Source organism: Leopardus geoffroyi, chromosome X (genome assembly GCF_018350155.1).
Source record: "Leopardus geoffroyi isolate Oge1 chromosome X, O.geoffroyi_Oge1_pat1.0, whole genome shotgun sequence".
NCBI classification, from domain to species: domain Eukaryota; kingdom Metazoa; phylum Chordata; class Mammalia; order Carnivora; family Felidae; genus Leopardus; species Leopardus geoffroyi.
Window position 1 is genome coordinate 33,053,901 of NC_059343.1, and position 26,680 is coordinate 33,080,580.

The 26,680-nt window shown below is 43.7% G+C and overlaps 1 protein-coding gene across 1 annotated transcript in view; it reads left to right on the forward strand.

Moving 5' to 3' along the window:
* Positions 1-9,102: 9,102 nt before the first annotated feature.
* The window catches only part of XK (X-linked Kx blood group), a 77,858-nt gene continuing 60,280 nt past the window's right edge, over positions 9,103-26,680 (forward strand). The window contains exons 1-2 of the mRNA XM_045470742.1: positions 9,103-9,493; positions 19,195-19,457. Of these exons, the coding sequence (XP_045326698.1) occupies positions 9,249-9,493; positions 19,195-19,457 (508 nt within the window). The 5' untranslated portion in view covers positions 9,103-9,248. The remainder of the gene's footprint in view (positions 9,494-19,194; positions 19,458-26,680) is intronic.

Below are 26,680 nucleotides of genomic sequence, written 5' to 3' on the forward strand. Positions count from 1 at the left end.
GAACACACACTGACCCTTCCCTAATATTTGGCCACTGGCAATTTCATATATCAGAGGATGGAATTGTGTACTGTATAAGATTTAAGAATTATTGAAATAGTCATTAAATATTTGCATATGTGATAGATGTAAAAAAATATATATATACATATTCTACATCTATCTCCATGTAAACCTAAACACTAAGTTCAGTTGTTCCTAACTTCTTGATTTATAAACTGAGAGGAGTTGGGGATATTCTGTTGCCTAAGAATATGTGTGTGTGTGTGTGTGTGTGTGTGTGTGTGTGTGTGTGTGTGCTGTGCGTGTGTGCACGCTCATTTTTCTGGGAAGAGGTTCTCTAGCATTCATAAGATTCTCAAAGAATCTGTGGCTGAAGAAAGGTAGGAGGTACCTTTGTATATTTTAAGACTGAATGTTTACACTCAATCAGAACAAGGTTGGACAAAATGGTTCGAAAAGCATGCACCTTTTTTGTTTATTGTTTCCTTTTCATATCCTCAGATATAAATATATAAAATTGGCCTCACTTGTTCATTTTTGAAGATACTCAGGTTGGAGCAGCACCACATAAATAACAGCTTTCAGATGACTCCCAAAGTTGGGTTCTAGAGGTTCTTTCCTGAATAGTCAAGGCCTCTCAGAAAGCCTTATGTCAAAATGCCTTGTATGGAGTAGTCTCCTTTTGAAAGGATGGTGGTATTTGCTTTTCAGCATCTGTTTTTTTTTAATGTTTATTTATTTTTGAGAGAGAGAGAGAGACAGAGACAGAGTGCAAGCAGGGGAGGGGCAGAGAGAGAGGGAGACACAGAATCTGAAGCAGGCTCCAGGCTCTGAGCTGCCAGCACAGACCCCGACACAGGGTCCGAACCCACGGACCGTGAGATCATGACCTGAGCTGAAGTCAGCCGCCCAACCGACTGAACCACCCAGGCGCCCCTCAGCATCTGGTTTTAAATTCATTTCCTTTGGCTGGAAGTAATAAGCATCCTATATACAGGGCTTAATGGAAAACATGCTGTTTTCATCATCCAATAACCCCTTGAGGTGATTTAGGCCATTGATCCAAAAATCTCACAGCCAGGAAGGGGCAGAATGAGGATTCGCATCCAGGGTTTCACTTCACAAGTGTATTTATTCAGTATCCTAGACTAGAATCTGGGGATTCTAGCAATGAACAAAAGTACCCCTGGAAGGTACCTTCTGTTTCTGTTTGCTGACCCTTCTACTATTCATCCGTGAGACCTTAAACCTAAAGCACTCAGAAGTGATCATCTAGTTCAACATATCAGTTTCATTCCTAGGAACTTCAGAACAATTGGACCCATTCCTGCCCACCCACCCTTTTAAGGTCTAGCAGGGTAACTATGACATTGTGCAGACCCTTATGAAATGACAACCCTCTCGGGTGTTGAATCCAAGCAAAGGCCATGTTCGAGTGTGTCTTTATGAATTGACACCTTGGTAATTTAGAAACAAGGGTAAGCTTGTTTAGCACTTAAACATGCTGAAAGTTTTCATTTTCCTGAAAGAGTAGAATTGTAGGTTTAGGAAGATCCTCTTCTATCTTGTTTTCCCAAGAAGTGGGGAAAAGACCTTTAATGTTGCTGTTGAAATCATGACATGGCACTTCTTATTTAATTAACTTATTCCCTTCTTTTTTATTATTTTTTTTTTAATTTTAAAAATTTATTATATATATATATAGAGAGAGAGAGCGCATGCGATGGGGCGGGGTGATGGGGGACGACAGGGGCAGAGGTGGGGAGAGAGAGAATCCCAAGCAGGCTCCACACTCAGCCCAGAACCTGATGCAGGGCTCCATCCCATGACCCTGGGATCACGACCTGAGCCAAAATCCAGAGTCTGACACTCAACCAACTGAACCACCCTGGCGCCCACAATTTATTCCCTTCTAAGCAGTAACACCCTTTTTTGAATAAGTGCTTAGGCAGGTTGCCTCGTGAAGGCTACAGGGGCATTTTCACCACCACTAATGTAACTTTAATATTAGTCATTATATGTGGCATGGACAATTGTAAACCCAGAAGGTAACAGTGGAAATATTTGAGGATAGATTGAAAGAATCTCTCAGCAATGGGGAGACTGCATTATACTTTAAGAGTAGGAAGTTTTGAAAAATATTACAACTCTGTGTATTTTGTTTCATCAACACAATTACGTACCTTCTCTTCCACACATACCCCCAAATAGATATTTTTGCCCAATCCCATTTCAGTCATCAGTTTTTACTTTTTTGCTCTGTTTATAACCTAATAACTGAGATTTGACAAACAGGTTTTTCAGCATTTACACACCCGTGACTGCACTATTAAGATAATAGTAGTAACTTTCTGATAATTCGAGAAACAGTCATTTTCTTGGTCTGTGTTAAATTGGAAACTCTTTCATGGCAATTTATAACCTTAACTTTCTTTGACACACTAAGATTGTAATCAAGGTAGTACTCAAATTGTTTCAATTTCTGTAGAGAGCAAGTCTCAATAATTTCAATGCAACCAATGTAAGCTTGTGATTTATAACCATGTTAAGGAAACGAATAAAAGGAAAAACATTAGTAATGCAAAGAGACCTCTCCACCTCACAGGATTCTCATGAGAGGTGTCGGTGATAAAACGAATATCAGAGAGTTTTGTAATAGGCAGTTAATTTGTATATTTTAAAGGGAAGCTGTATTTTCAGTACCTACTATTTGCATAGAAAATCGTGCTCAATTTTGACTTCAAGTAAGCATGTCAGCCACATGGAATCTCCCCATGGATGCAGTGCTTGGGGTCTGGATCACATGATGGGTAAAAATGAAGTGCATGTTTTTTATATTCTAGAACCAATCCTGACTATAGTATTCGTGCCTCAGTAGGTTCTGGTTCACTGGGGCTTAGTAAATAGGAATAGGCTGATTTAGCTCCGGAGCTCCTTTTAATGCAAATATTTATTTTGCTTGCTGGAAGCAAAGGATTACAGTGCCAGAAAGGAGCTGACAGGCTAACTCAGCAGAGCAAAAGTGAACTGGAAAATAAAGTATTTTTGGTGGAGTTTGGTCTGCAGTGTAATTCAGGACTCAGAACTGTGCAGCATATAGCGATAGAAATATACTCTCAATTACATATAAGGCCTGCCTTTGGGGATCTGGGTTATTTATTCAACACAGTCCTGGATTAATAGCTAAATGACCAGCCTCAGATTCGCCAAGCCCATGTTATCTTGGCATAAACTTGGCAAGGAAAGCAAATGATAGGGCAGCCTAGGGGTGGGTGGGGAAGGCTTGCTGGAGCTGGGCATCTCAATGTGAGTTGCGGATGTACTTTTAATGCTAAGAACCAGTCATCTTACTGGTTCTATTGCTGCTGGGTTACTGGTGGGTTCATCTTACTGGTGGGCTCTATCGCTTCCTGGGACCTCTACACACCCCCACCTTGATCTTGATTCAGCAACTTCTTGTTCTCCCTTTGGTCTTTAAATAGTACATTCTGATGTTTATTTTTTCCTGTGTGTGCTTAATCATGTGACCTCCTTTTGCCTGGGAGGGCAGGCTTTCTCCTTATCTCTTCCATCCATGTCAGTCAGTTCGTAGTTAAAAGCTCCAGGCTGAATAAAGCTGGACTCCCCTCTGGACAGAAGGGGAGGCTTCTGACCTTGAGGTCAGCCACAGCAGGAGTTGGGCCCACTGTGCAGTCAGGTCACAGGTCCAGGACAGCTCACCCTAAGTGCAGCTGTGCAGGAGAATAGAACGGCAGCCGCATTTATCCTGCTTCTCCTCCATAAAGAAGCCTGGTCATTTTATTTGTACTGTTGTTAAAAATGCCATAGTTGATGCTACATTAAGTATCTGGGCCTCCTGCATTATCCTAAATCTCATGGCGGGAGGGCGGCCCTCTCTCCTGTTTCTTTAACAGAAAGTGCTACTGAATTGAGTGGATAATGTCTTTAGGGTTAAAAAATAATTTTAAAAAATTAAAAAAAATTTTTTTAATTTGCTTCAAATACTGAACCTTGTCATTTCCACCTAGATTAGACAGTTCCACAAACGGCAAAGTCCCTTATCTGCAGAAATTCCTGCATCTTCCTTTGCCTTTGTACCTGTTACTTAACACCTCTGAACTGAATTTGGAAAATCACTTAAAATGAAAACTAAATCCTAGTTTTGTTCTTTGGAGGGGTTTGTCGGTGAATAGTATGGTCAAAAGAGCAGACTATCCTTTCTTTTGTTGTCTTTCTTCTCCCCGTACAGTATTGAGGAAGAAGGGAGAGAGGAAGAAAAGATACAAGAGGCGAGGCTTGATTGTCAAGGACTGTGAAAACCCGGTTTACAAGCCCTTCCTGTTTGTTTCCTCTTTGGTTTTTCTTAGTTGTACGTGGGTGTGGGTGTAGGTGTGTGTGTATGTGTGTGAGAGAGAGGTGGGGGGAGGGGGACCAGAGGGAGACTGACTTAGGGAGAGTCAGTATCACATATGATATAAAACCCAACAGTTAGCCGTTAACTGCCTTCTAATAAATTAACACATAATTAACGAGGGCGCTAGTTATACTTCTCATTGTCTATTTTAAGCATTCATTTTCATTAAAACTTCTGCCAGGTTAAAGCCGTTAGTAGCCAACTGTAGAAGATAACAGGAGTTTCACAAGTAGAGCCGCAAATGTGAGTTACACGTAATTTTAAAATTGTCTAGTGGCCGCATTAAAAAAGTAAAAACAAAAAGATGAAATGAATTTTAATAATGTAGTTAATTTACCCCAGTAGATCCAAAATATTATCATCTCAACCCAGAATCAGTGTGCAATTAGTAATGAGATATTTGACTTATCTTGTATGGAGTCCTCAAAATCTGGCATGTATTTTATGCTTACTGCATGTCTCGAATCAGACCAGCCACATTTCAAGTGCTCAAGAGCCACATGGCCACATGTGGGTTGGCTACCGTATTGGACAGTGCAGGGCTGGCATCCCACCTCTGTTTCAGGATATTGAAAAAGTCTCCCTGCAGCTTATGTATGTTTTTGTTGTTAGGAGAGAAAAGTGGAAACAAAACCCTGCACTGCATGTTGTTTGAGTACTGTCGTGTTTCCTCAAATTTGGGACACTAGTACCAAGAGCTGCCCTGGGAGAATGGATTCTGCGATTAAATGTTAGGAAAGTTCTATTCTTCTACCCCCTTTTGGAGATTTATATGGTGCATTAACATATCACAGACTGAGAAAACTCTCTGTTGCCCAGCCGTCACTATAAAAACGTGGTTAGTCTGGCATGGTACGTTTATGGTATACTTATAAATTTTCTTCTTTCTACGGAGCAGTTTTAATACTCTTCCCCACCCCCTGGCCCATTAAAGATACCAGAACGATGGTTCTGCCCCAGACTATTAATCCCTATTAATTATCTTGCCCTCACAAAGACCTGAGGTCATTCTTTACTACACTTTGGGGGACAAGAATTCTGGAAATTGCCACAAGGGTCTCTACATAGGAAAAAAATTGTGTCTTCCCCTCTTTCTCCACTCTTCTTGGAGCCTATCTCTACTTATTCTTTGGATTTAGAATCACCTGAGAGCCAAGATATATCTTGTTCTAAAACCACCTACTAAAATTGAAACCAGCAGATGGCTTTAATGTCTTGCACATGGACCTAGATCTTCAGAAGGTACCCAAATACACACCTTCCTCTCATTCTCTCAATTATGAGCCCTCTAAAAAGATGAGGGTAGAAACATCTGAATGTGAATATGTGTAAACACAGAATACAGTTTCTTAAGTAGAGGAATACCGTTCCTGCTATTGCTTTCTTTTTCTATTTTGTGTGTGATGTTCATTTACATGCTTTAATGTGTACTGTTTTTGTAAAGTGTGTAAAGTAGCTGTTAGCAGTCAGTTTAAAGAACATGTAGACGATACTTAACAGCTGTCAATCTTCAGCAAATTATCTTCTTGCCTTTGTTTTAGTGGGACCTCTGATGCCGCCCCATAGGTTTCGTTTTACTATCTGTGCTTACGTGGCAATTACCAATTATTAACTTTTGTGGCTGAATTTGGTCCAAATTGCAGTAACTCTTACAATGTCGATGTATTCAAATAAGATTGATTTTAATGATCAATTTTGTCTCTGTTTCTTAGGACATTAGTATTTCAATATGAGAAATGTCTTCTGAAGTTTTATATAGACTCTCCAGGAGTAGGAGTGGAACATTCGAAATGCAACCGTTTGGTTTTAGAATCTGTCTGATAGAAGGACAGCCCCTTCTCTAAGAGGGTAACAGCTTTCCCAACTTTGAACATCTGGGGGAGCTCTAGTTGGAAAGGAAGTCTGAATTTTAATCTCATGGATTTAATGGCGCTAAATTAACATTTTTAAAATGGATTTTGTAGAATCCAATTATTAAGGGAAACACTTTGCAAAGCCATATAATGGGGGAATAGTCAAGCACCACATGTTAGTTTTGGAGTGTGCGTTTACCAAGTGAACAGAATTTACTTCACCAAAAAGATCTTTTGCACAATTCACAACACTTACAGAAATATGATTGTATCATTGGAGGAAAAATTCTCACCCTCCTGATGATACATTTCACATTCTCTAGTAAACTAGCGCAATTCCTTATTATTTTAGGGGATACAAAAGAATAATGTCACTAGACTATAACTGCTTATTCCTAATTGTATCTAGGAAGGAATACATACTATTATTTAAAGTAGTATTGAATTTTAAAGAACTGATCAAGAAATTATTATTAAAATTGTACTCTTTGCAATACATTTGCCTCAGCACAAATGCAAAGTTAACATAAAATTATAAAAAATACACCAAATAATATAGATTAGTTGTTATCACTTTAAACTCCTAATTTCTATTAACATTAAATCCAAGTTATCTGTTGTATATAACTAAAATTTTGGAAGTCTTGCACACAAAATGAGAGGCTTCTTAAAAAATGCGTTTTTGCCAAAAACAGGTTCTATGACCTCTTGCTAATTATTATATTTCTTTAGGGGTACTTTGAGGCGCTTTCAAAGACATATCTTTAGCAGATAGGTCTAAATTTAGAGCAGAACATTCTGTTAGATATTTTACTATATCACAAAATGTTGTAGTACTGTATTTTATAATGAAACCAAATTCTCGAGTATTCTGGTATGTTACATATTATTATACCAAAAAAACCCCACTTTCTATAAGACTATTATTATGTACATAGTATTTTTAAAAATGGGTAGTTCAGTCCCAGGAAGAAAGTAATGTAATACATGACATTAAATTGATCTTTAGTCAAAATCCATTTAGGTATTACAGGGAAAGAGCAATCATAAGCTCGAATGTATACATTATTCTCAAGGACAAAATGGTAACTGATAATGCATAAAGACATGGTCACTGGGGCAAGTTAGCTGGTGTGCACGCTGAGAAGAATCAACTTGCAAATGCTCATCAGATTTTAGCTTTTTGTATTGGTTGATCCTGGAGGGGGAAGTTCGGTTGATGTTGCCTCCCCTTTACGTGGGGGGTTTTCTCACAGCTGCTGCATGGTATAATGAAATCTCTTTAGAAACAAGATTGAGTCAGAAGCTTAGAGATGCACCTTACTGTTTTAAAAACTGCTGTTACAATGTTCTAAACACTGTGATCTTTCCAAATGTGTTTTCTGTATTAGTTTTGTACTGTAGACAATAGTTCATCATAAACTGGACTCTATAGTGTTTAAAGCAATGTTATTTATTGGCTTATCCTTCCCCATATTTATGTACAGTCTACTTAATCATATGAAACCTGTGATAATCCTTTGCCTTAAAATAAAATCCAATGCTAAATATTGAGTGCGCTCGAATTAATAATTCTAAGCTACAAATTAACTTCTCCTTTAAAGCTTAAGACAGTGTCAAATAAAATATTATACAAATATTCTGCGGAGTGTTGCTGTCTATTCTGTATTTGTGACTGTGTATGTATCTTGATCCAGGGCATGGTGGCCTGCTGGGTTCTATAAATAGATATTAGTAATCCTTTTAGAGAATGGGCCTGCTACCTCTCAGCTGTCGGCTGAATCTTCCTCTTAACCCTTGTAAATAGATTTTCCTATGCCACACAAGAATGAAGAAAAACAGTCCTGTGTGTTCTCTCCCTCTACCATTTTTGTCTTGATTTTTTCTGAATGTTCATATTCTATTTGTGTTGACAACATTTTCCTAAGTAGAAAAATGCCAGATATGCCTTATGATTGATGGAATCACCTAATTTCAGCAGGGAAAGGAACCTTGTCATTATTAAGGTCTGATCCCTTATGGAACAGGTTAGGACCGGAGTTCCAGAGAGATTTAGCGGGTTGCTTAAACTCTGAGGGACAAGGGTGGGCTGAGCCCATCCCGACATTCACAAGGTTGTCACAAGCTCAGTGAGTGAAAAGGAATTATGTTAGTCCCGGCCTGGCACACACTAGCAAGCAGAGGTATGCCTTGGGCTAGAAAACCATTTCCTTATTAGGTCCTGGTTTTCACTCTGTGTTAGTCATAGTTAGAAAGGAATACATTTTGTAGGCAGTTTTTCTGGGAGAGAAGGTAGTGGCTTCGAAGGATTGTCTGATGCTCCTTCACCACTGGATGCAATGTTTTACACCACTGTGTCTGGAAGACTGAAGGGCACGCTTATTCGGCCCATTGAAATGGTGAATCCTGGGTACATGACTTTACACTTGTACTTTGAAAAGCATCTCTGTGGTCTGGTTATTTTTAAGTGACCGGAAACGCTGGTCCTTTGAGGAATTAGGCGTTCCCCAGGCCCACAAAATAGAGACTGGGATGTAAAGGCATCTGGGCCCCATTGGTTGCAGTTTTTCAAAGGGATGCGATCCGGAGCTGGGGACAAGGGCTCTAGGACCCAGAGGCTAAGCGCGGGGCCAGCTGGGCCCGCCGCAGCCGTTGGGGCTGCGGCAACAGCAGTCTTGGGACGCGAGTTCGCGGCTAGCCTGAGGTCGGTCGCCGCAGAGACGCAGCGGGCACCGCGACGCGCGGGCGGCGCACCGTGCGCGTGGGCGTGTCTCAGCGGGGCCGCGCTCCCCGCCCCACCCCGGCCCGGCCCGTCGCCCCCAGGCCCAGCTCCAGCGCCCCGGCCTCTGGGCCAGCCCCGTGCCCTCGGCGGGCTGCGCGGAGCGCGGGAGAGTTCGGGGCCGGGCATATGTCCGGAGCCCCTCGGGCAACCGCCGCCGCCGCTACTGCGTCCGCTGCCGCGCCGCTGACGCGCGGAGATGAAATTCCCGGGCTCCGTGCTGGCGTCCGTGATCCTGTTCGTGGCCGAGACGACGGCGGCGCTGTACCTGAGCAGCACCTATCGCTCGGGCGGGGACGGCATGTGGCAGGCGCTGACGCTGCTTTTCTCGCTGCTGCCCTGCGCACTCGTGCAGCTCACGCTCCTCTTCGTGCACCGCGACTTCAGCCGCGACCGCCCGCTGGTGCTGCTGCTGCACCTGCTGCAACTCGGGCCGCTCTTCAGGTGCGTGCGGGTCCCCGGCCCCCTCCCCCACTGCCCTGGCGGAGGGGGCGGCCTTCCGGGAGGAGCGGGTGGCTGGACCCGGCGCCGGGCCCAGGCCGGCCCGCCCTGCTCCTGGGCCCCACAGTTCCAGTCACGCGAATGCGACGGGATCCGGGGAGAGTGGGAATACAGCTGGGGCGGACCGCGTTCCTGTTAGGTTCTCGCCTAGGGCATTGCCAATATTCAACTGCACTTGACCAACAGAAATGGCAATTGCATGTGGTTGGACCTCATGAAATGCAAGCCTTCTCTAGGGTCGGGTGGGCTCTGGCAGGATTGGCTTGTGTCGTGACAAACCCTTGAGAAGTGTGTGGGCCAAATCGCCTTTAGAGCAAAAAGCGTGTGCAGATTCTTTAATTTGCCAAACACGTGGAGTTTACTGTGTGCCGGGCACCGTTCTGAGCACTTTGCAAATATTAATCTACTTCTCATACCGAGTTCTAGAAATCCACGCATCATTCTCTTGGTGTAGAAACGTACAGGGTTGTAGACATGCCTTCCAGCCTTGCCTAACTTAAAACACAGTCGTTGAAGCTGGAACATAGTGTGCCATGAAGACAGAAAGTTGCAGTGCGTTAAGAAAAACTATTAGTGACATTTCTGGAAATTAATGTTTATTAACACAGAGCAAGTAGACTGCATGGTAATGAGGTAGACTCTGGCAGATCTAAGGACCATGAAGAGAGTTTAAAATGTGTTGTTTTGACGGCTTTCAACCCTGTAGGAAACTCAAAACAAAGGATTTTTATCTGGATTAGAAAGCAGTTTCTAAGACTGAATTTAGACACAGGTGATAAAGGAATTGGAAGAGCTAGAAAGGCCACAGTTCAGCTACCAGAAAATTCAGCTAGCCAGGAACCTTTCCCACCAGGCACTATCTCCCCACCCCCACCCCACCCCCAACACACACATAGACAAAAAAAAAAAGTCCACTGGCAAGATAGATTTCAGAGAGCCCTATTATAAAACTTCGCACCTCGTATTAAATACAGCTATCCCCACCGACACTCAACGATACTGACTTGGGGTTCACACACAATCAGGACAAACTTGGTTAACAAGTTTCCCAGCTTCCAGAAGCCACAGAATCCTAGAAGGGAAGAGAAACCGGTACATAAGCAGGACTAAGGCCTTGCTACTGCCATCTAAGAGCAAGAGAAGGGTTGGGGGGTGGTGGGAAAGGGGAGAGAGAGAGAGAGAGAGAGGAGAATTTTTAAAGTCGTGCCGTTTGGAGCCATTTAGTGAGGAATTAGTCGTCTCTGGCCAGGTAGGCTACAGCATCCTGACTGTAATCCTGCTCAGTAAAATCAATGGGATCTGATTTTGGGCAAGGCACTCATCATTTATTAACCTTACCTGGGAAAAGAAAACTCATTGCTCACGTTTAAATGAAGTGACAGATAAAGGGGGACTGATGTTTCTCAGGGCTCCTTGTGCTGAGTGGTTTGGTAGGTACTTATATCCCTCAGTACATTGAATCCTCACCTTGAAGTAGATGTCACTGTTCCCATTTTATAGATGAGGAAAATGACACCCCAGGCCACATTCACAAGGCTTCTTAGAAGTGGAGTTCGGTTAATTATGTTCCCTGCTCTCTGTGAAAGAAAGCAGAAGATTGTGGAGTATGTTTTACTAGTAACTTCCATCTTAAATTAAGTAAGTTTGGTCATCTTGGCAAAATTAAAAAAAAAACACACAACCTAAATAGCTATCTGGGTGAGTGATCTCTACCATTACTGCCATTTAAAATATTTCTGAATACGAAGAGTGATCCAAGACAAAGCTAATGACATAATATGTATAAAAATAGGATGGCACATATAAACCTGAGCTCCAGGAAATATACCAGGTTGCAGAGAGTGGTAATTTCTGGATGATGCATTTATGGGTGGTTTTAATTTTCTTCTGAAAAATATAGAAAAGTGCATCATTTTTTTTTCATTTATTTTATACTTCTCTACATTTTTCAGGTTTTATAGTAAAAATATTTCAACTTTATTTAAAAAAAGTTTGGTGCTTTGAAGAGATAACTTCTCAGCTATATAAAAAGTTGCAACACCATAAAAAGACTTCTGTTGACAGAAAATTCTAAATGAGTCATTATCCTCTTGGGGGAAAAATAAAATAAAACAGAAAATAAAGCAACAAACAACCTCCTTCTATCAGCAAGGACTCTCTCATTCTAATGCTGCTGATTTATTTCAAGGAGATCTTGGACCCATGATCCTAGAGCTGAGATACACAAAATGTGGTTCCAACCCTCTTACCTTCCAGATTATGTGAAAAGCAATTTGCGGTTGTATATTAGCGTGACTTAATATCTTATTGGAAGTTTTTCCTGCTGACAGTTTGATTCTTTTATAACTCCAAGATGTCAGCTTTACTTAAAGATCAAAATTATTTCTCCCAGAGACAAAGGAAAGTCATGGTATGTTTCTTTACCATCTTTATTGATTTGACTTAGTAATACTTTGAAATTGCTTTTGGAAAAATTAGCTCTGTTTATTTTTGGTTAGGTACTAACTAGACAAACTCAGGTTCTTTTCAGGTGAGATGTTGTTTTTGAGTTCACTCAATCCCACGTTACACTGTAATGATCATGGGCTGAAGACTAAAAACTAGGCCCCGCTCCTTCTTTCCTTTAGAGAAGCACTAGGAGAGGACCATAGTTCATTTATCAGTCTTCTATTTAAAACTGTAGTTGCAGTTTGTCTGGTTGTTTCCTTATTAAGGCTGGGTTTGAATGATATGAGCAGCGAACGGTATCTTGAATTTCTTTTTTTATTTTAAGGGCAGTCTTTTGTGAATGATAAATAGATATTCTGGAAAACCAAAGTGGGGGGGGGGGGAACTTCATAACAACAACAGAATTTATCATTCTTTTACAATTATGTTAATTTTATAAAATTATTGGGAGAAGGAATAAATATAAACAAGTTTCAAGTGCAAGCAGTTTTTCTCCATTTTTGTTTACTGGTAAAATGAGGGGAAAATGGTACATGAAAATCTGGGTTTATAAAAATGAAAGCTGTGAATTTCCAGTAATTTTGTATAGAACATTGCAAAATGATTCACCATAGTATTTCTTTCTGTAATAAGCTTTCACAAGACTTTATAAAATAATAGTCTAATTTTGAAGAACTTTTTTTTGTTTGCAAAGTGCTTTTACATACAGTATATAACTCCATCCACTGTAAAACCCTGTGACTTAATTGTCATTATCTTTTTTGTTACAGTTGAGACATTGAGGCTCAGGGAGATCATGCAAGTGGCTTTTCAAAGGTCACATGGCAGTTTCTGTTTACCCAGTTTGATTCTTGTGTCACGTCATAGAGCATGTACGTGTAGGAAATAACGTGGTGTGTAGGAAATCATAGTCAGTATTTCTTTTGAAAACGTGTTTTTTATTAACTGCTTTAGGGGGTCTCCAGCACCACAGGTTATTTGCACAGACACGAACAAGCATGGTTTCAGCTAAGGAATAAACTCCTTCCACTGTGATGCCTGAAAATGGGATAAAGTGAAAAAAATGGATCTGCCTACTGATTATCTACATTATGGGCCGGCAGACTATGCCTCACAGGCCAAATCCCCCTACTGTCTCTTTTTGTAAATAAAGTTTTATTGGAACACAACCGTGCCCATTCATTTAACGTATTGTGTATGGCCACTTTTGCACCATGGTGGCAGAGTTGAGTCGTTGCAATACAGACTGTGGCCTGCAAAGCCTAAAATATTTAGTCTTTGTAAATACTTTACAGAAAATGTTTGCCAACCCTTGGTCTATATGATACTGAAAAGCAACCTTGAACAATTTCGATGAAAATACTTAATTTACAGCTGTATTTAGACCATCTCTCAAGCAAAAAAACAATTTCTTTTTGGAGTAATTAGATGAGCCTTGCAGAGTTCCAAGAAGAATGGTAGTTTGTTTCTTATCAGTTTTCTTTTTTTTTTTTTCAACGTTTTATTTATTTTTGGGACAGAGAGAGACAGAACATGAACGGGGGAGGGGCAGAGAGAGAGGGAGACACAGAATCGGAAACAGGCTCCAGGCTCCGAGCCATCAGCCCAGAGCCTGATGCGGGGCTCGAACTCACGGACCAAGAGATCGTGACCTGGCTGAAGTCGGACGCTTAAACCGACTGCGCCACCCAGGCGCCCCTCTTATCAGTTTTCTTAACCAGGTAGTGGCAAGTAGTGAAGTCTCAGCATCATATACAAATTTATCAAACACTTACTATGTGTTAAAAAAAAAAAAAAAGTCTGTGCTAAGATAAATGTAGTGATTGGGAAACACAGTGGGTTGTGAGGGTGTCCATCTGGGCTTCAGGGCCACCTCTGTGATTAGCCATTCTGGGACTTTCTGTTGTCTACCAATGGATACACTAAGGTTTCAGTTTGTCAACAATTCTGCACATGCTTTCTGTTTAAAACAGCACCCTCAACATCAAGAGAATTGCTTTCTCCTCTGAACCTTCATTTTCATTCATTCACCTCTTAGCATGTGCTGGTGTTTGGTTGGTTGTTTAGTGTTTAAAAATTCTAAGCTTGATTTTTTTCAGGTGAAACATATTCGTTGTTTAAAGGACAGAAGAGCAGAAAACAGATAAGCACAATTTACAAAAACCCTCTAATTTGCCTAAAGAGAACTATTTTTAACATTTTCCTGTATGTACTTACTAATATTTTTATAGTGGTAAGCTGGCAAACTCTCTCTTGGGGGGAAAAGCCCTGAATTGCAGTGTTTGCTGATTTCTGTGATGTAAATATTCCCATCATGGCCTATTTCAAGCTACTGGTTTTCTTTTTTAATGTTTATTTATATTTTGAGAGAGAGAGTGTGAGCAGGGAAGGGGCAGAGAGAGAGAGGGAGACAAAGAATCCGAAGCAGGCTCCAGGCTCCAAGCTGTCAGCACAGAGCCTGACGTGGGGCTCAAACCCACAAACTGTGAGATTGTGACCTGAGCCGAAGTTGGATGCTTAACCGACTGAGCCACCCAGCCAGGCCTCAAGCTACCAGTTTTTTAACAACAGGCTCACATGATTCCTAGCCACTTAACAGTTTGTTGAGTCAGTATGAGCCAGTTCAAGCACTCTAGCTTATCAAATATAGTAAACATTTTTATGCATTAGTACATGTGTGTCTATACCATCAATTTTAAGGACTGGGTAATACTTCATTGAATACATATATTATGACTTATTGAATTATTTTATTTGGGGACCCTTAGAGTATTCCCAGAACTGCCATTACAAATAATGCTATGATTCAAATTCTTGCATTAGGCTTTCTGAGTTAATTTATGAGAAATATTTTATAAACTGAAAGTGCTATATAAATATTAGTTGTATACATTATTATCCTTATTAATATATGTGCCATTTTCCATTTAGATTGTGAACACGTCGGAATGAGGCAGGGGTACCCCAGCTGTCTTTGCATTCCCCACAGCACTAGCAGAGTATGTCTGCATTCATCACATATTTGAGAATTAAGATGATGGTCAGTTTATTCTGTCTTCTCCTTGTGTGAAGTTGCTAGGCCTCAAACAGTTCTCATAGATTGGAGGTTTTGCCCAGAGAAAATTCAGTTAGATTATCTGGACTTGAACTCATAACCTGAATTTCATTATTTTCAGTTGAACAAATTGGCCCAGGCCATTTTACCTGTTTTTATGTATTATATTAAGGTGGCGGTGACCCCATTGGACAAAATGTAGCAGACAAACCTGCTTCCCCTGCTCCTTCATCCCCCTCTCTCTCCCTCCCTCTCCCCCCTCTCTCCCTCCCTCTCCCCCCTCTCTCTCCCTCCCTCTCCCCCCTCTCTCTCCCTCCCTCTCCCCCTCTCTCTCCCTCCCCTCTCCCCCCTCTCCCTCCTTCCCTCTCCCCCTCTCTCCCTCCCTCTCCCCCCTCCCTCTCCCCCCCTTCCCTCTCCCCCCTCTCTCTCCCTCCCTCTCCCCCCCTCTCTCTCTCCCTCTCCCCCTCTCTCTCCCTCCCTCTCCCCCTCTCTCTCCCTCCCTCTCCCCCTCTCTCCCTCCCTCTCCCCCCCTCTCTCCCTCCCTCTCCCCCCCTCTCTCCCTCCCTCTCCCCCCTCTCTCCCTCCCTCTCCCCCCTCCCTCTCCCTCCCTCTCTCCCTTCCTCTCCCCCCTCCCTCTCCCCCCCTCCTTCTCCCCCCTCTCTCTCCCTCCCTCTCCCCCTCTCTCTCCCTCCCTCTCCCCCTCCCTCTCCCCCCTCTCCCCCTCCCTCTCCCCCCTCTCCCCCTCCCTCTCCCCCCTCTCTCCCTCCCTCTCTCCCTTCCTCTCCCCCCTCCCTCTCCCCCCCTCCTCCCCCCTCCCTCTCCCCCCCTCCTTCTCCCCCCTCTCTCTCCCTCCCTCTCCCCCTCCCTCTCCCCCCTCTCCCCCTCCCTCTCCCCCCTCTCCCCCTCCCTCTCCCCCTCCCTCTCCCCCCTCTCCCCCTCCCTCTCCCCCCTCTCTCCCTCCCTCTCCCCCCCTCTCTCCCTCCCTCTCCCCCCTCTCTCCCTCCCTCCCTCTCCCCCTCTCTCTCCCTCCCTCTCCCCCTCCCTCTCCCTCCCTCTCCCCCTCCCTCTCCCCCCTCTCCCCCTCCCTCTCCCCCCTCTCCCCCTCCCTCTCCCCCCTCTCTCCCTCCCTCTCCCCCCTCTCTCCCTCCCTCTCCCCCCTCTCTCCCTCCCTCTCCCCCTCTCTCTCCCTCCCTCTCCCCCTCTCTCTCCCTCCCTCTCCCCCCCTCTCTCCCCTCCCTCTCCCTCCCTCTCCCCCCTCTCTCCCTCCCTCTCCCCCTCTCTCTCCCTCCCTCTCCCCCTCTCTCCCTCCCTCTCCCCCTCTCTCCTCCCTCTCCCCCCCTCTCTCCCTCCCTCTCCCCCCTCTCTCCCTCCCTCTCCCCCCCTCTCCCCCCTCTCTCCCTCCCTCTCCCCCCTCTCTCCCTCCCTCTCTCCCTTCCTCTCCCCCCCTCCCTCCCTCTCCCCCCTCCCTCCCTCCCTCCCTCTCCCCCTCTCTCTCCCTCCCTCTCCCCCTCCCTCTCCCCCCTCTCCCCTTCCCTCTCCCCCCTCTCCCCCTCCCTCTCCCCCTCTCTCCCTCCCTCTCCCCCCTCTCTCCCTCCCTCTCCCCCCTCTCTCCCTCCCTCTCCCCCTCTCTCTCCCTCCCTCTCCCCCCTCTCTCTCCCTCCCTCTCCCCCCTCTCTCCCTCCCTCTCTCCCCTCTCCCTCCCTCTCTCTCCCTCTCCCACCTCTCTCTCCCTCTCCCACCTCTCTCTCCCTCTCCCCCCTCTCTTCCTCCCCCCCTCTCCCCCTCTCTCTCCCTCTCCCCCCCTCTCTCCCTCTCCCCCCTCTCTCCCTCTCCCCCCTCTCTTCCCCCCTCCCTCCCCCCTCCCCCTCTCCCTCCTCTCTCCCTCCACCCCCTTTCTCCCTCTACCCCCTCCCTCTCTCCCCCTCTCTCTCCCCCTCTCTCCCCCCCTCTCCCCCCCTCTCCCCCCCCTCCCCCCCGTCTCCCCCTCTCTCCCTCTCTCTCCCTCTCTCCCCCCTCTCTCCCTCCACCCTCTCCCCTTCCCCCTCTCCCCCCTCTCCCTCTCCCCCCTCTCTCCCTCCACCCCCTCTCTCCCTCTACCCCCCTCCCTCTCTCCCCCTCTCTCTCTCCTCTCTCCCCCTCTCTCCCCCCTCTCCCCCCCTCTCCCCCCCTCTCTCCCCCTCTCTCCCTTTCCCTCCCTCTCCCCCCTCTCTCCCTCTCTCTCCCTATCTCTCCCTCTCTCTCCCTCTCTCTCCCTCTCTCTCCCTCTCCCCCTCTCTCCCCCCTCTCTCCCCCCTCTCCCCCCCCTCCCCTCTCTCCCCTCTCTCCCCCCTCTCCCCCCTCTCCCCCCTCTCCCCCCTCTCCCCCCTCTCCCCCCTCTCCCCCTCTCTCCCCCCCTCTCCCCCTCTCTCTCCCTCTCTCTCCCTCTCTCCTCCTCTCTCTCCCTCTCTCTGCTTCTCCCCCTCTCTTTCCCTCTCCCTCTCCCCCTATCTCTCTCTGTCTCCCTCTTCCCCCTCTCCCCCCCCCAAACAGCTGTGCACCTTCTTTATCCCAGGAACAAATGAACAAAGGTAATGGTCATAAAATATGTCTACTTCGTACTCACCAGAGAGGCTCTTGCACTTCCTTTCTTACGTCAAGTTTTATTATTTAAAATTATAAACATATTCTTGTTGCCATAGTTGCCTCGGGTGAGAGTACAAAGTTAACAGCATTCAGTAAAATAGATGAAGTCATAAAATCTTTCGGCAGCATTATAAGGTGGTTATAGAAATGCGTGTTTGGAGAAAAAAACATCCTTTAGCAATTTTTAAACCTAAGGCCACAAGCATTTTTCTTATTCCTGAGAAAAACCCATTTTCCTTAGCATTTTATTATGAAGATTTTCAAATATACAGAAGACAACTTGAAAGCATTGTACCGTGAACACCCAAGTACTCACCACCTAGGTTCTACAGTTAACATTTTGCTTCACACATCCATCCATTCTTCGATCGAGTCATCAATCCATTTGCACGCATGTGCGTGTGTGTGTGCGTGTGTGCGCACTTCAAAATAAATCACACATCAGATTGGTATCCATATCATTACCTAGAGAGGAAAATCTAATCTTAGAAGCCAGGTACTCAGTCTAGAAAGGTGACTTTTTAAGGCTCCATCCCTAGGGCAGGCTTATTCCATAAGTAAGTAAGTACTTATTCCGTAAGTAAGGGGGACAGACCTCCAGGAATGATTGACTTTAGTCATGTCCCATAAAGGTTTATGAGAGCAGAGGGGCGCCTGGGTGGCGCAGTCGGTTAAGTGTCCGACTTCAGCCAGGTCACGATCTCGCAGCCCGTGAGTTCGAGCCCCGCGTCAGGCTCTGGGCTGATGGCTCAGAGCCTGGAGCCTGTTTCCAATTCTGTGTCTCCCTCTCTCTCTGCCCCTCCCCCGTTCATGCTCTGTCTCTCTCTATCCCAAAAATAAATAAACGTTGAAAAAAAAAAAATTAAAAAAAAAAAAAAAAAAAAAAGGTTTATGAGAGCAGAGAGCTAGGTAGTATATTGCAGTCTTTTAGGGAAGTGCTAGATGGCAAGCAGCTTTGTGCTAGGGGATCTCCCAACCATAGCTACTGCCCAACGGAGGCAATAAGGGGCATCTACTGGATGTGGAAATACACACACACACACACACACACACACACACATACATATATGTATATGCACACACATACACAAACATACATGCCCATATACTGCATTGTTTCCGTAATAGTGTGGCAAAGTAAGTATTACCTCTGCTTTATAATTGAGAGGAAGGATTCAAGGGTTAAAGGAATTGCCCAGGGCTGCACAGCTAGTAAGGGTCATGAAGGAAAATAGAACATTCTTCTCTGGCTCTGGAGCCCATTTCCTACTTGGTTTCCTTGCCTCACTGGCCTTTGGTGTCATCTCTCAATTAGGTTCACACTCATTTCCAGTTGACCTGCTGGAGGGCCACAAGAGGACTGCCTGCTTGCTTAGAACTCCTTGGAGTGGATGATTCTAGAGAAGGGGATATCCTTCAGAGTAGCCAAGTCAAAGTCTTGAGAATCTCAGCAGGGTAGCTGAGAAAAGACAGAATCCTGTCTGTCTCTGATTATCGTGACTTGATGACTTGTTTCCAGGTGTTTTGAAGTCTTCTGCATCTATTGTCAATCAAGCCACATTGAAGAGCCTTATGTCAGCATCACCAAGAAGCGACAGATGCCCAAAAATGGCTTCTCAGAAGAAATCGAGAAAGAAGTGGGCCAGGCAGAGGGCAAGCTCTTCACCCACCGATCTGCATTCAGCCGAGCATCAGTGATCCAGGCTTTCCTGGGCTCTGCTCCCCAGCTGACTTTGCAGCTGTATATAAGCACCCTGCAGCAGCACATAACTATTGGAAGATGTATGTATATATATATTTTTTATTTCTGCCTGCATTTGGTGATCAAAGTGGGAGGTAAAACACAAAGTTTATTTTGTTTCAGGTGAAATTCAGGTGAATGCACATGCATGTGCATTAAATTCTGAGTCTGTGTTCCAATTACTAAGCTCAAAACTTAGTTAAAATAATAAGTGTTTATTTTGCTTATGACTTTGCAATTTGCACAGGGCCCAGAAGGGCTCACCTGTGCTCCACTGTACATTAGTTAGGGTGGCTCAAAGATGAGGGGCTAGAATCCATCGAGGGCTCATTCACTCACATTACTTATGGTTGATGCTGAATGTTGCTGAGAGCCTCAGATCTTGTCCATTTCATCTATCCATGTGGGCTAGTTTGGGCCTCCTCACAGCATGGTGGCTGCTTTCAAGGTCAGTGTCCTGGGAGTGAGAAAGGGCAGGTGAAAGAGTGTCACTTGTTGTGATTCCACCCTTGGGAGTCATGTGACATTACTCCAACTATGTTTTCTTTGTTGAAGCAGACAGGCATCCAATCGAAGTCCAAAGGAAGGGGAGGGGAGGAAACTTTGGTTCTCGATGGAGAATGGTAGAGTTCTAGAAATTCATTGCTATGACCATTTTGGAAAAATACAGCTTGCTGCTGGCTGAAAATAACACCTGCCAGAATCTGGGCCTCTTTGGATTTTGCCTCTGTCATTCAGTGATAGTTCTAAACCAGCTGAGACCCTTGGTTGTAAGAACTTTGTGATAAATGATGGATTCAAGAGCACTCTGTTATCTTCTTAAAGTTGTAATACGTATCTCAGCATTTAAACGAACACAGTTATCTAACCTTTGGACTATTCTCACATTATCAAATTGAGGGCAGGTTTTGGTTGAGCCAGATTTAAATTTTTTTAACATTTATTTATTATTGAGAGACAGAGAAACAGCATGAGCATGGAAGGGGCAGAGAGAGGGAGAGAGACAGAATCTGAAGCAGGCTCCAGGCTCTGAGCTGTCAGCACAGAGCCCAACGCGGGGCTCGAACCCTCAGACGGTGAAATCATGACCTGAGCCGAAGTTGGACACTTAACCGACTGAGCCCCCCGGGCGCCCCAGGTTGAACCAGATTTTAAGAAAACCTCTACACGCCTAAGACACAAGTGAAAAACTTTGATATGCGGAGGGGAAATAACTCCTCCCAAATATTAATATTATAGGTAAATGAAAACCAGGTTTCTGGTAAATTTTACTATATAGGTAAACAAAAATGAGTTAAAAGCCTTAATAAGCTGAAAAATACGTATTTACGGTAACACTGAAATTGAAATTTTAAAAAATAAATCACTTACTAATTTTACTTCCTTAAGCATTAACTTCTTTCTGCCTGTATTCTAGGCTAGATGGTAAAATGGCTTAATTTATGGCTGGGTCACAGGGTATTTGCATATCACAGCTGTCTCCCTTATTTAGGTTACCTCAGTGTGACTATGATTCTTAAAACATATCAGGCCCTTAAGTTGAGGTTTTGAACCTTGGTATATTAACATTTATGTGTAGCCCCCCATAGCTCCAGATGGACAGTAGGTACTCAATAAATTTAGCAGCATCCTTTCTCTAAAGACTTATACCTAGAACGGGCATTGACCAAGGTGAGTCCTCTACGTGCCACTATACCCTTTTCCCAGTTCATTGTTTCTCTGTGTGACAGGGACACAGCAAGAAACCAGATGTGGTGATGGCCTATTTGATTTTTACAGGTAGATCCAGTATTTTTCCTCAGGGTTTTGAAAATGAAGATTGTCTTTGTTGACCTAAAGGGGCAAACTCAAAATCATAAATATGAGTTTATTTGGGAATAGCCAAGGAACTATAATTTGGGACACACAAACTATAGCAAGTGACAGGCGAGTCTGCCTGAGTAGGCTGTATTTCTGGGCAGGGAATGTAAAGAGGGGAGAGTTCACTTGGAATCTGTTAAAATCAGAACAAGTAGAGACCAGCGTTAAAAATTACCCAGGCAGACAAAACCAGTCCAGCCATACAAACAAAGCTCACCTCAGGTCATTTTGCAAGACCAGGTGACCTGGGTCCTATCTTGTTCATGCCTCTGGAAACCATAAACAGAACTTTCCAAGGCTGATATGAAGCAACCCCTGATGACTTCTCTATCATTTAGGAAAATTCCAATATTACCAATTTTTTGTTTGTTTTGTAAACCAGGCATTTACGGGAAATCAGTCTGTCAGTCCTTAATTTTGTTTTCCTTAGGGCACATGCGTGAGATTCTCCACTTTGTATCCTCTGACTGTTTTCAGTTGAAGTTTTTTCACATTTCCCCTGTTTGGTCAAGATCTTTCACAGAAAATGTTACTGATCAGTTATGTCCTTCAGGTGTATTTGTTACCCTTTGTCAACAGTATAGTTCTTCATGGGTGGATTGTATGGAGCTGAGGAGAGTTGCCCTCAGGGGGCTTTTCCCATGGAGCTGAGGACCATCCCCCATTGTTTTTCCTCACAGAGCTGAGGAGGACCCCATCCTCAGGTGTCTCGTCCCACGGAGGAAGGAAATGGTAGGGAATTTCAGTGGCCTCATTTGAACAATAAGAGGATTGAAAAAGGAAGGAATCTCCATTCTGTCCCTTTAATATGAATGGTTTAGTTTCTATGGTCATTTGAGTTTCAGGAAAAGCTTTTTGAAAGGAAAAGAATTGTATTTTGTACATACATTTGGGAAGAAGACATTTTCTTATTAATACAAAAACAGTAGAAATTTAATTAAAAAGATTAAACTGAGGACAAAAAGCCCAATGACAGCTAGCGATTGAAATGCACTTCTCAGTTTCCCCAACTACCTATGTTTAATAGATCTAAAATGTCCTGAGTTCCGGGAGGTTGGCCAGCTTCGGCTAGCAGGTTGATGATGTCCCTCATTATTTTTAGTTCTTGTGTTATTTTCCCTGACTTACTGACATAAAGACAACATTCTTCTCCAAGTAGGACACAGGTTTCCCCTGCTGAGTAATGAGGAGGCTTAGGGCCCTGCGGTTTTGTAGAATTACTTCCGCAAGGGTATCCATTTGGGTCTGTTGCTACATTCAAAAGCTTGGACAGAAGCATTAAAAGTGGTGGGCATGACTGTAGAAAGATTGCGAATTGTTTTGTTTTGTTTTTTTTTAATTTTGCTACTTCAACCCAAGGAAGAAAGTCTCTGGAGAAATCATGCCAAAACCTTTTCTGTCCACTGTAGGGTCATATGTAGGCATCCAGCAATAATTATAACCTTTCCAGTTCTGACATATCCTTTAAAGTTGATAAGAGAAAGATCCTACATTAGGTATATAAGCAGTAGAGGGAAGAGTTTCTCTGATTTTGGTATCAAGGGTAAGGCAGCAATCCCTTCCAATTGAGGGTAGGTGTAGACTATGTTTCTTCCACATAAAAAGAAATACCCAATGTCTTCTAAGGATAAGGCATAATTGGGTCCTTTTGCCCAGATTCTTTTCCCTGGTATGAAAGAAAAGATCTCAGGATCAGAAATAATCATTCATACAGAGCACATGATAATCTGTTTTACTAGCATTATGGGGATGGTTACATGAGCACCTTAAATTTCTATAGACCTGAAGTTAACAAATGAGCTGATCTAGTATAATAAGATTTTGGTTGGGATCTGGAAGATCTCTAGGGAAATAGTAAGTTGAATTAAGTTTCCATCTTTTACCAGATTTTTGGTCAATTCCCAATGAATTACCATTGAGTGGGAGCACATTAGCTTCCCATTTTCCCATCTTACTGCATTTTTATTGCCCTACCATAGAGGTAACTTAATAGGGAAGATGATATACTCTTCTGGATTCCAACAAGGAGTGCATTCATGTTCATCTGGGTCATATAAAATAGTATGGTTATAAATATCGACTGGGAGATATCCTAGAGTTCTGCTATTCCTGTCATTGTTTTTGAAACAGCGAAAGATTTGGGATAAGAGTCCAGACCTGAATGAGAGTATCCCCTTATGAGTAGAGGATACCCAATGGAAAACCATAATACTTTGTGCTAGTTTTCCAGAAGGGAAGACGTGTGGTTTCAAAGGTACCAAAGGAAAATCCTACACCTTTGCCAGGTAGGTTTTGCCATCCTTCTAAAGATACTGCCCAGACCACCAGTTCAGGCTCATCATGAGTATTGTTTACTCTTACACAAATCCAGAAATCAGTAACTTCAGCAGAAACAGAGAGTTTTTGTAAGGTGGAGCTAAAAGGATTTATTAAAGCTAACATAAAGGATAATAGGGAAGCTCAGGAAAAAAAACAATGGAAGGCCGGAATGACATGATTAAACATAGAGTAAGAAGAGAAAAAAAAAGAAAGTTATACGGGCCTGGTCCATGCATCTTGTGCATGCTGTCTACTTCTGATGCCGTCTGCTTCAGTTCTTGACATTTTCAGTGTTCGGTCACCAGATGGTGTGCCAGCCCATTCAGATTTGGGGGCTTTTTTTTTTTTTTTTTTTTCAGGTGAGACACATGAATTCAAGAGTATTCCTTGAAATTTGGCTGCTCAGAGGTTAGTTATTAACACCTGGTAGGGGCCTTTCCAGTGACATTGAAGGCAGTCTCCTTAGAGATACCTTTTCTAATAGATGAATCTCCAGACTGTAAGGTGTGATATTTGATATCTTCATCTCCCAGGAGTGTGCCGTGATTATTTTCTATAGACTTTATCAGGTCTTTGTAAAACTGCAGTACATCTCTCCCTCTATTAGTTGTAGGTCCAAAAGAAGTCAGGTCCAAGTGCATTGGCCACTCTGTAATTATTTCACTAGACCAAAATTTATGTATCCCAAATAGAGTAGATAAGAACCGATGATAGTGCTTTTGGCCAGGGTATTTGGAAGCTCTCAACTGATTTAGCTAATTGAGTTTTAGTTACTCAACTCAAACATTTGTATGTTTGACCAGTCCTGAAGGCTGAGGATGGTAACATGGCAAAACACAGCTGTAGAACTGGCCAGGGAGTATAGACTTATTGAAGTATTTGGCTGACACCGATAGCCTTTAGATTCCCAATTTTATTTTTCCTTTTCAAGGGCCATTTGTTGTATTGCCCTAGTTAATTCTCTTGGGTTGTCACTAGAGGAAATAGTTTTCTGGAACATGACAGAGGTTTGGTCTATGGATCCCATAAGAATGGGGTTTTTGCAGAGACATCAGCAAGGTGGTTTCCTTTGGCTTCCAAAGAGTCAGACTTAGAGTGACCAGGGACTTTAATAACAGCCAGAGGTTCTGGAAGGAGTATAGCATCAAATAAATTTTGGACATAAGGACCATTTTTAATTTTGTCTCTGCTAGAAGGAAATCCTATTGTTTCCATAACATTCAACATCATAGGCTACTCCAAAGGCATATTGACTATCAGTATAGATATTTATGCTTTTACCTTTAGCTAGGATATGTGCTTGGGTAAAGGCGTGTAATTTGGTTTGTTGGGTGGAAGTGGCCAAAGGCAAGGGTGCAGACTGACCTCAAAAAGAGTTGATATTGTATACTATTTACCATTTTCATTTTAGGGAAAAGCCATGAGTAAACCATGAGAAATCAACATTGGCCAAGGGGGGGGGGTTCTTCTAAGTCGTCATGATGACTTAATAGGTGATTCATCTTAATTAAACAGTGATGAGGGGTTTTGTCTATGGGTGAAGGAAGAAGGGTAGCAGGATTGAGATTGTTGCAATGAACAAGAGCGATATGAGACGTGGTTAGCAAGAAAATGTCATGAGAAGTGAGATGGCTTGCTGAAAGGCACTGTGCATAGTGTGAGTTTAAGAGAGCTTTGACAGCATGAGGTACAGAGATGATCAAAGATGATCCATTGATAGTGTCCATCATATGATTAGAAATGCGTTCGGTGCAAGGGACAAACACTTGACTATAGGGTTAAACAAGCTGGGGTCTATTTTGCTTATCTAACAAGAAATTAGAAGGAGGCAGTTGCTGGCATTATTTCAGCTGCTCACAACAGTAAAGTTGATGTCCCTGTGATTGTTTTGGCTTTCCCTTGGGCTGCTACTGTAGTGCCAACTATTATAGCTGCATTCAAGGCAGGAAGAAGGGGTGAAGGCAGAAGGGCGAGTATATTTCTCCTTTAAATAGTAGGTAAAGCTTTCCCCCAAACCTCCCTAATAGACTTTATTCAGGTCTCATTGACCAGAATTGGTCACATGGTCACCTAGGTGCCAGAAATGCTAGGAAAGTTGAGCATAGGAATGCTTGCCCCCATTGGCTGAGACCAATATTCCTCAAACTTCCCTGATGATGATTAGAGTCACCTGGGGCAGGAGGCGTGTGAGAAATACATAAATTACCATTTGCTGAGTCTGGGATGTGAACCCAAGATATGTCTTTTTATTTTATTTCTATTTTGTTTTTTAAACAAACATTCCAGGTGGTTTTTATAATCAGCAAAGTTTGGGAATAGGCCCATTGCCACCCAGAATAAAATTGTGTTTTCTTTTCTTTTTTTTTTTTTTTTCAACGTTTATTTGTTTTTGGGACAGAGAGAGACAGAGCATGAACGGGGGAGGGGCAGAGAGAGAGGGAGACACAGAATCGGAAACAGACTCCAGGCTCTGAGCCATCAGCCCAGAGCCTGATGCCGGGCTTGAATTCACGGACCGCGAGATCGCGACCTGGCTGAAGTCGGACGCTTAACCGACTGTGCCACCCAGGCGCCCCTAAAATTGTGTTTTCTTAAAATAGAAGGGGAGGAATGGATACTGAGTAGGCAGCTGTGTCCGCCACACCATGTAAATGAGGTTTAGAACAATAGAAGTGTCCATTCTTGACAGGGTAAGGACATAAAGTCCATCAGAACCAGACCCTGTTCAGCATTCAGTCTATAACCATCTCTGATTCTGTGCCCACTGAGCAAACACTGATGAATATGGCCTCAGCAGATCTTGGCCTCGGGGAGAGAAATTAGAGTTGGCCAAGTAGTCCACTGGAGAGTTTTTCTAAATTGCAATATAATTAGGGGCACCTGGTTGTCTCAGTCGGTTAAGCCTCTGACTTTGGCTCAGGTCATGATCTCGCGGTTTGTGAGTTCCAACCCCGTGTCGGGCTCTGGGCTGACAGCTCGGAGCCTGGAGCCTGAGTCAGATTCTGTGTCTCCCTTTCTCTCTCTGCCCCTCCCCTGATTGTGCTCTGTATCTCTCTCTCTCAAAAATAAATAAATATTGGGGCGC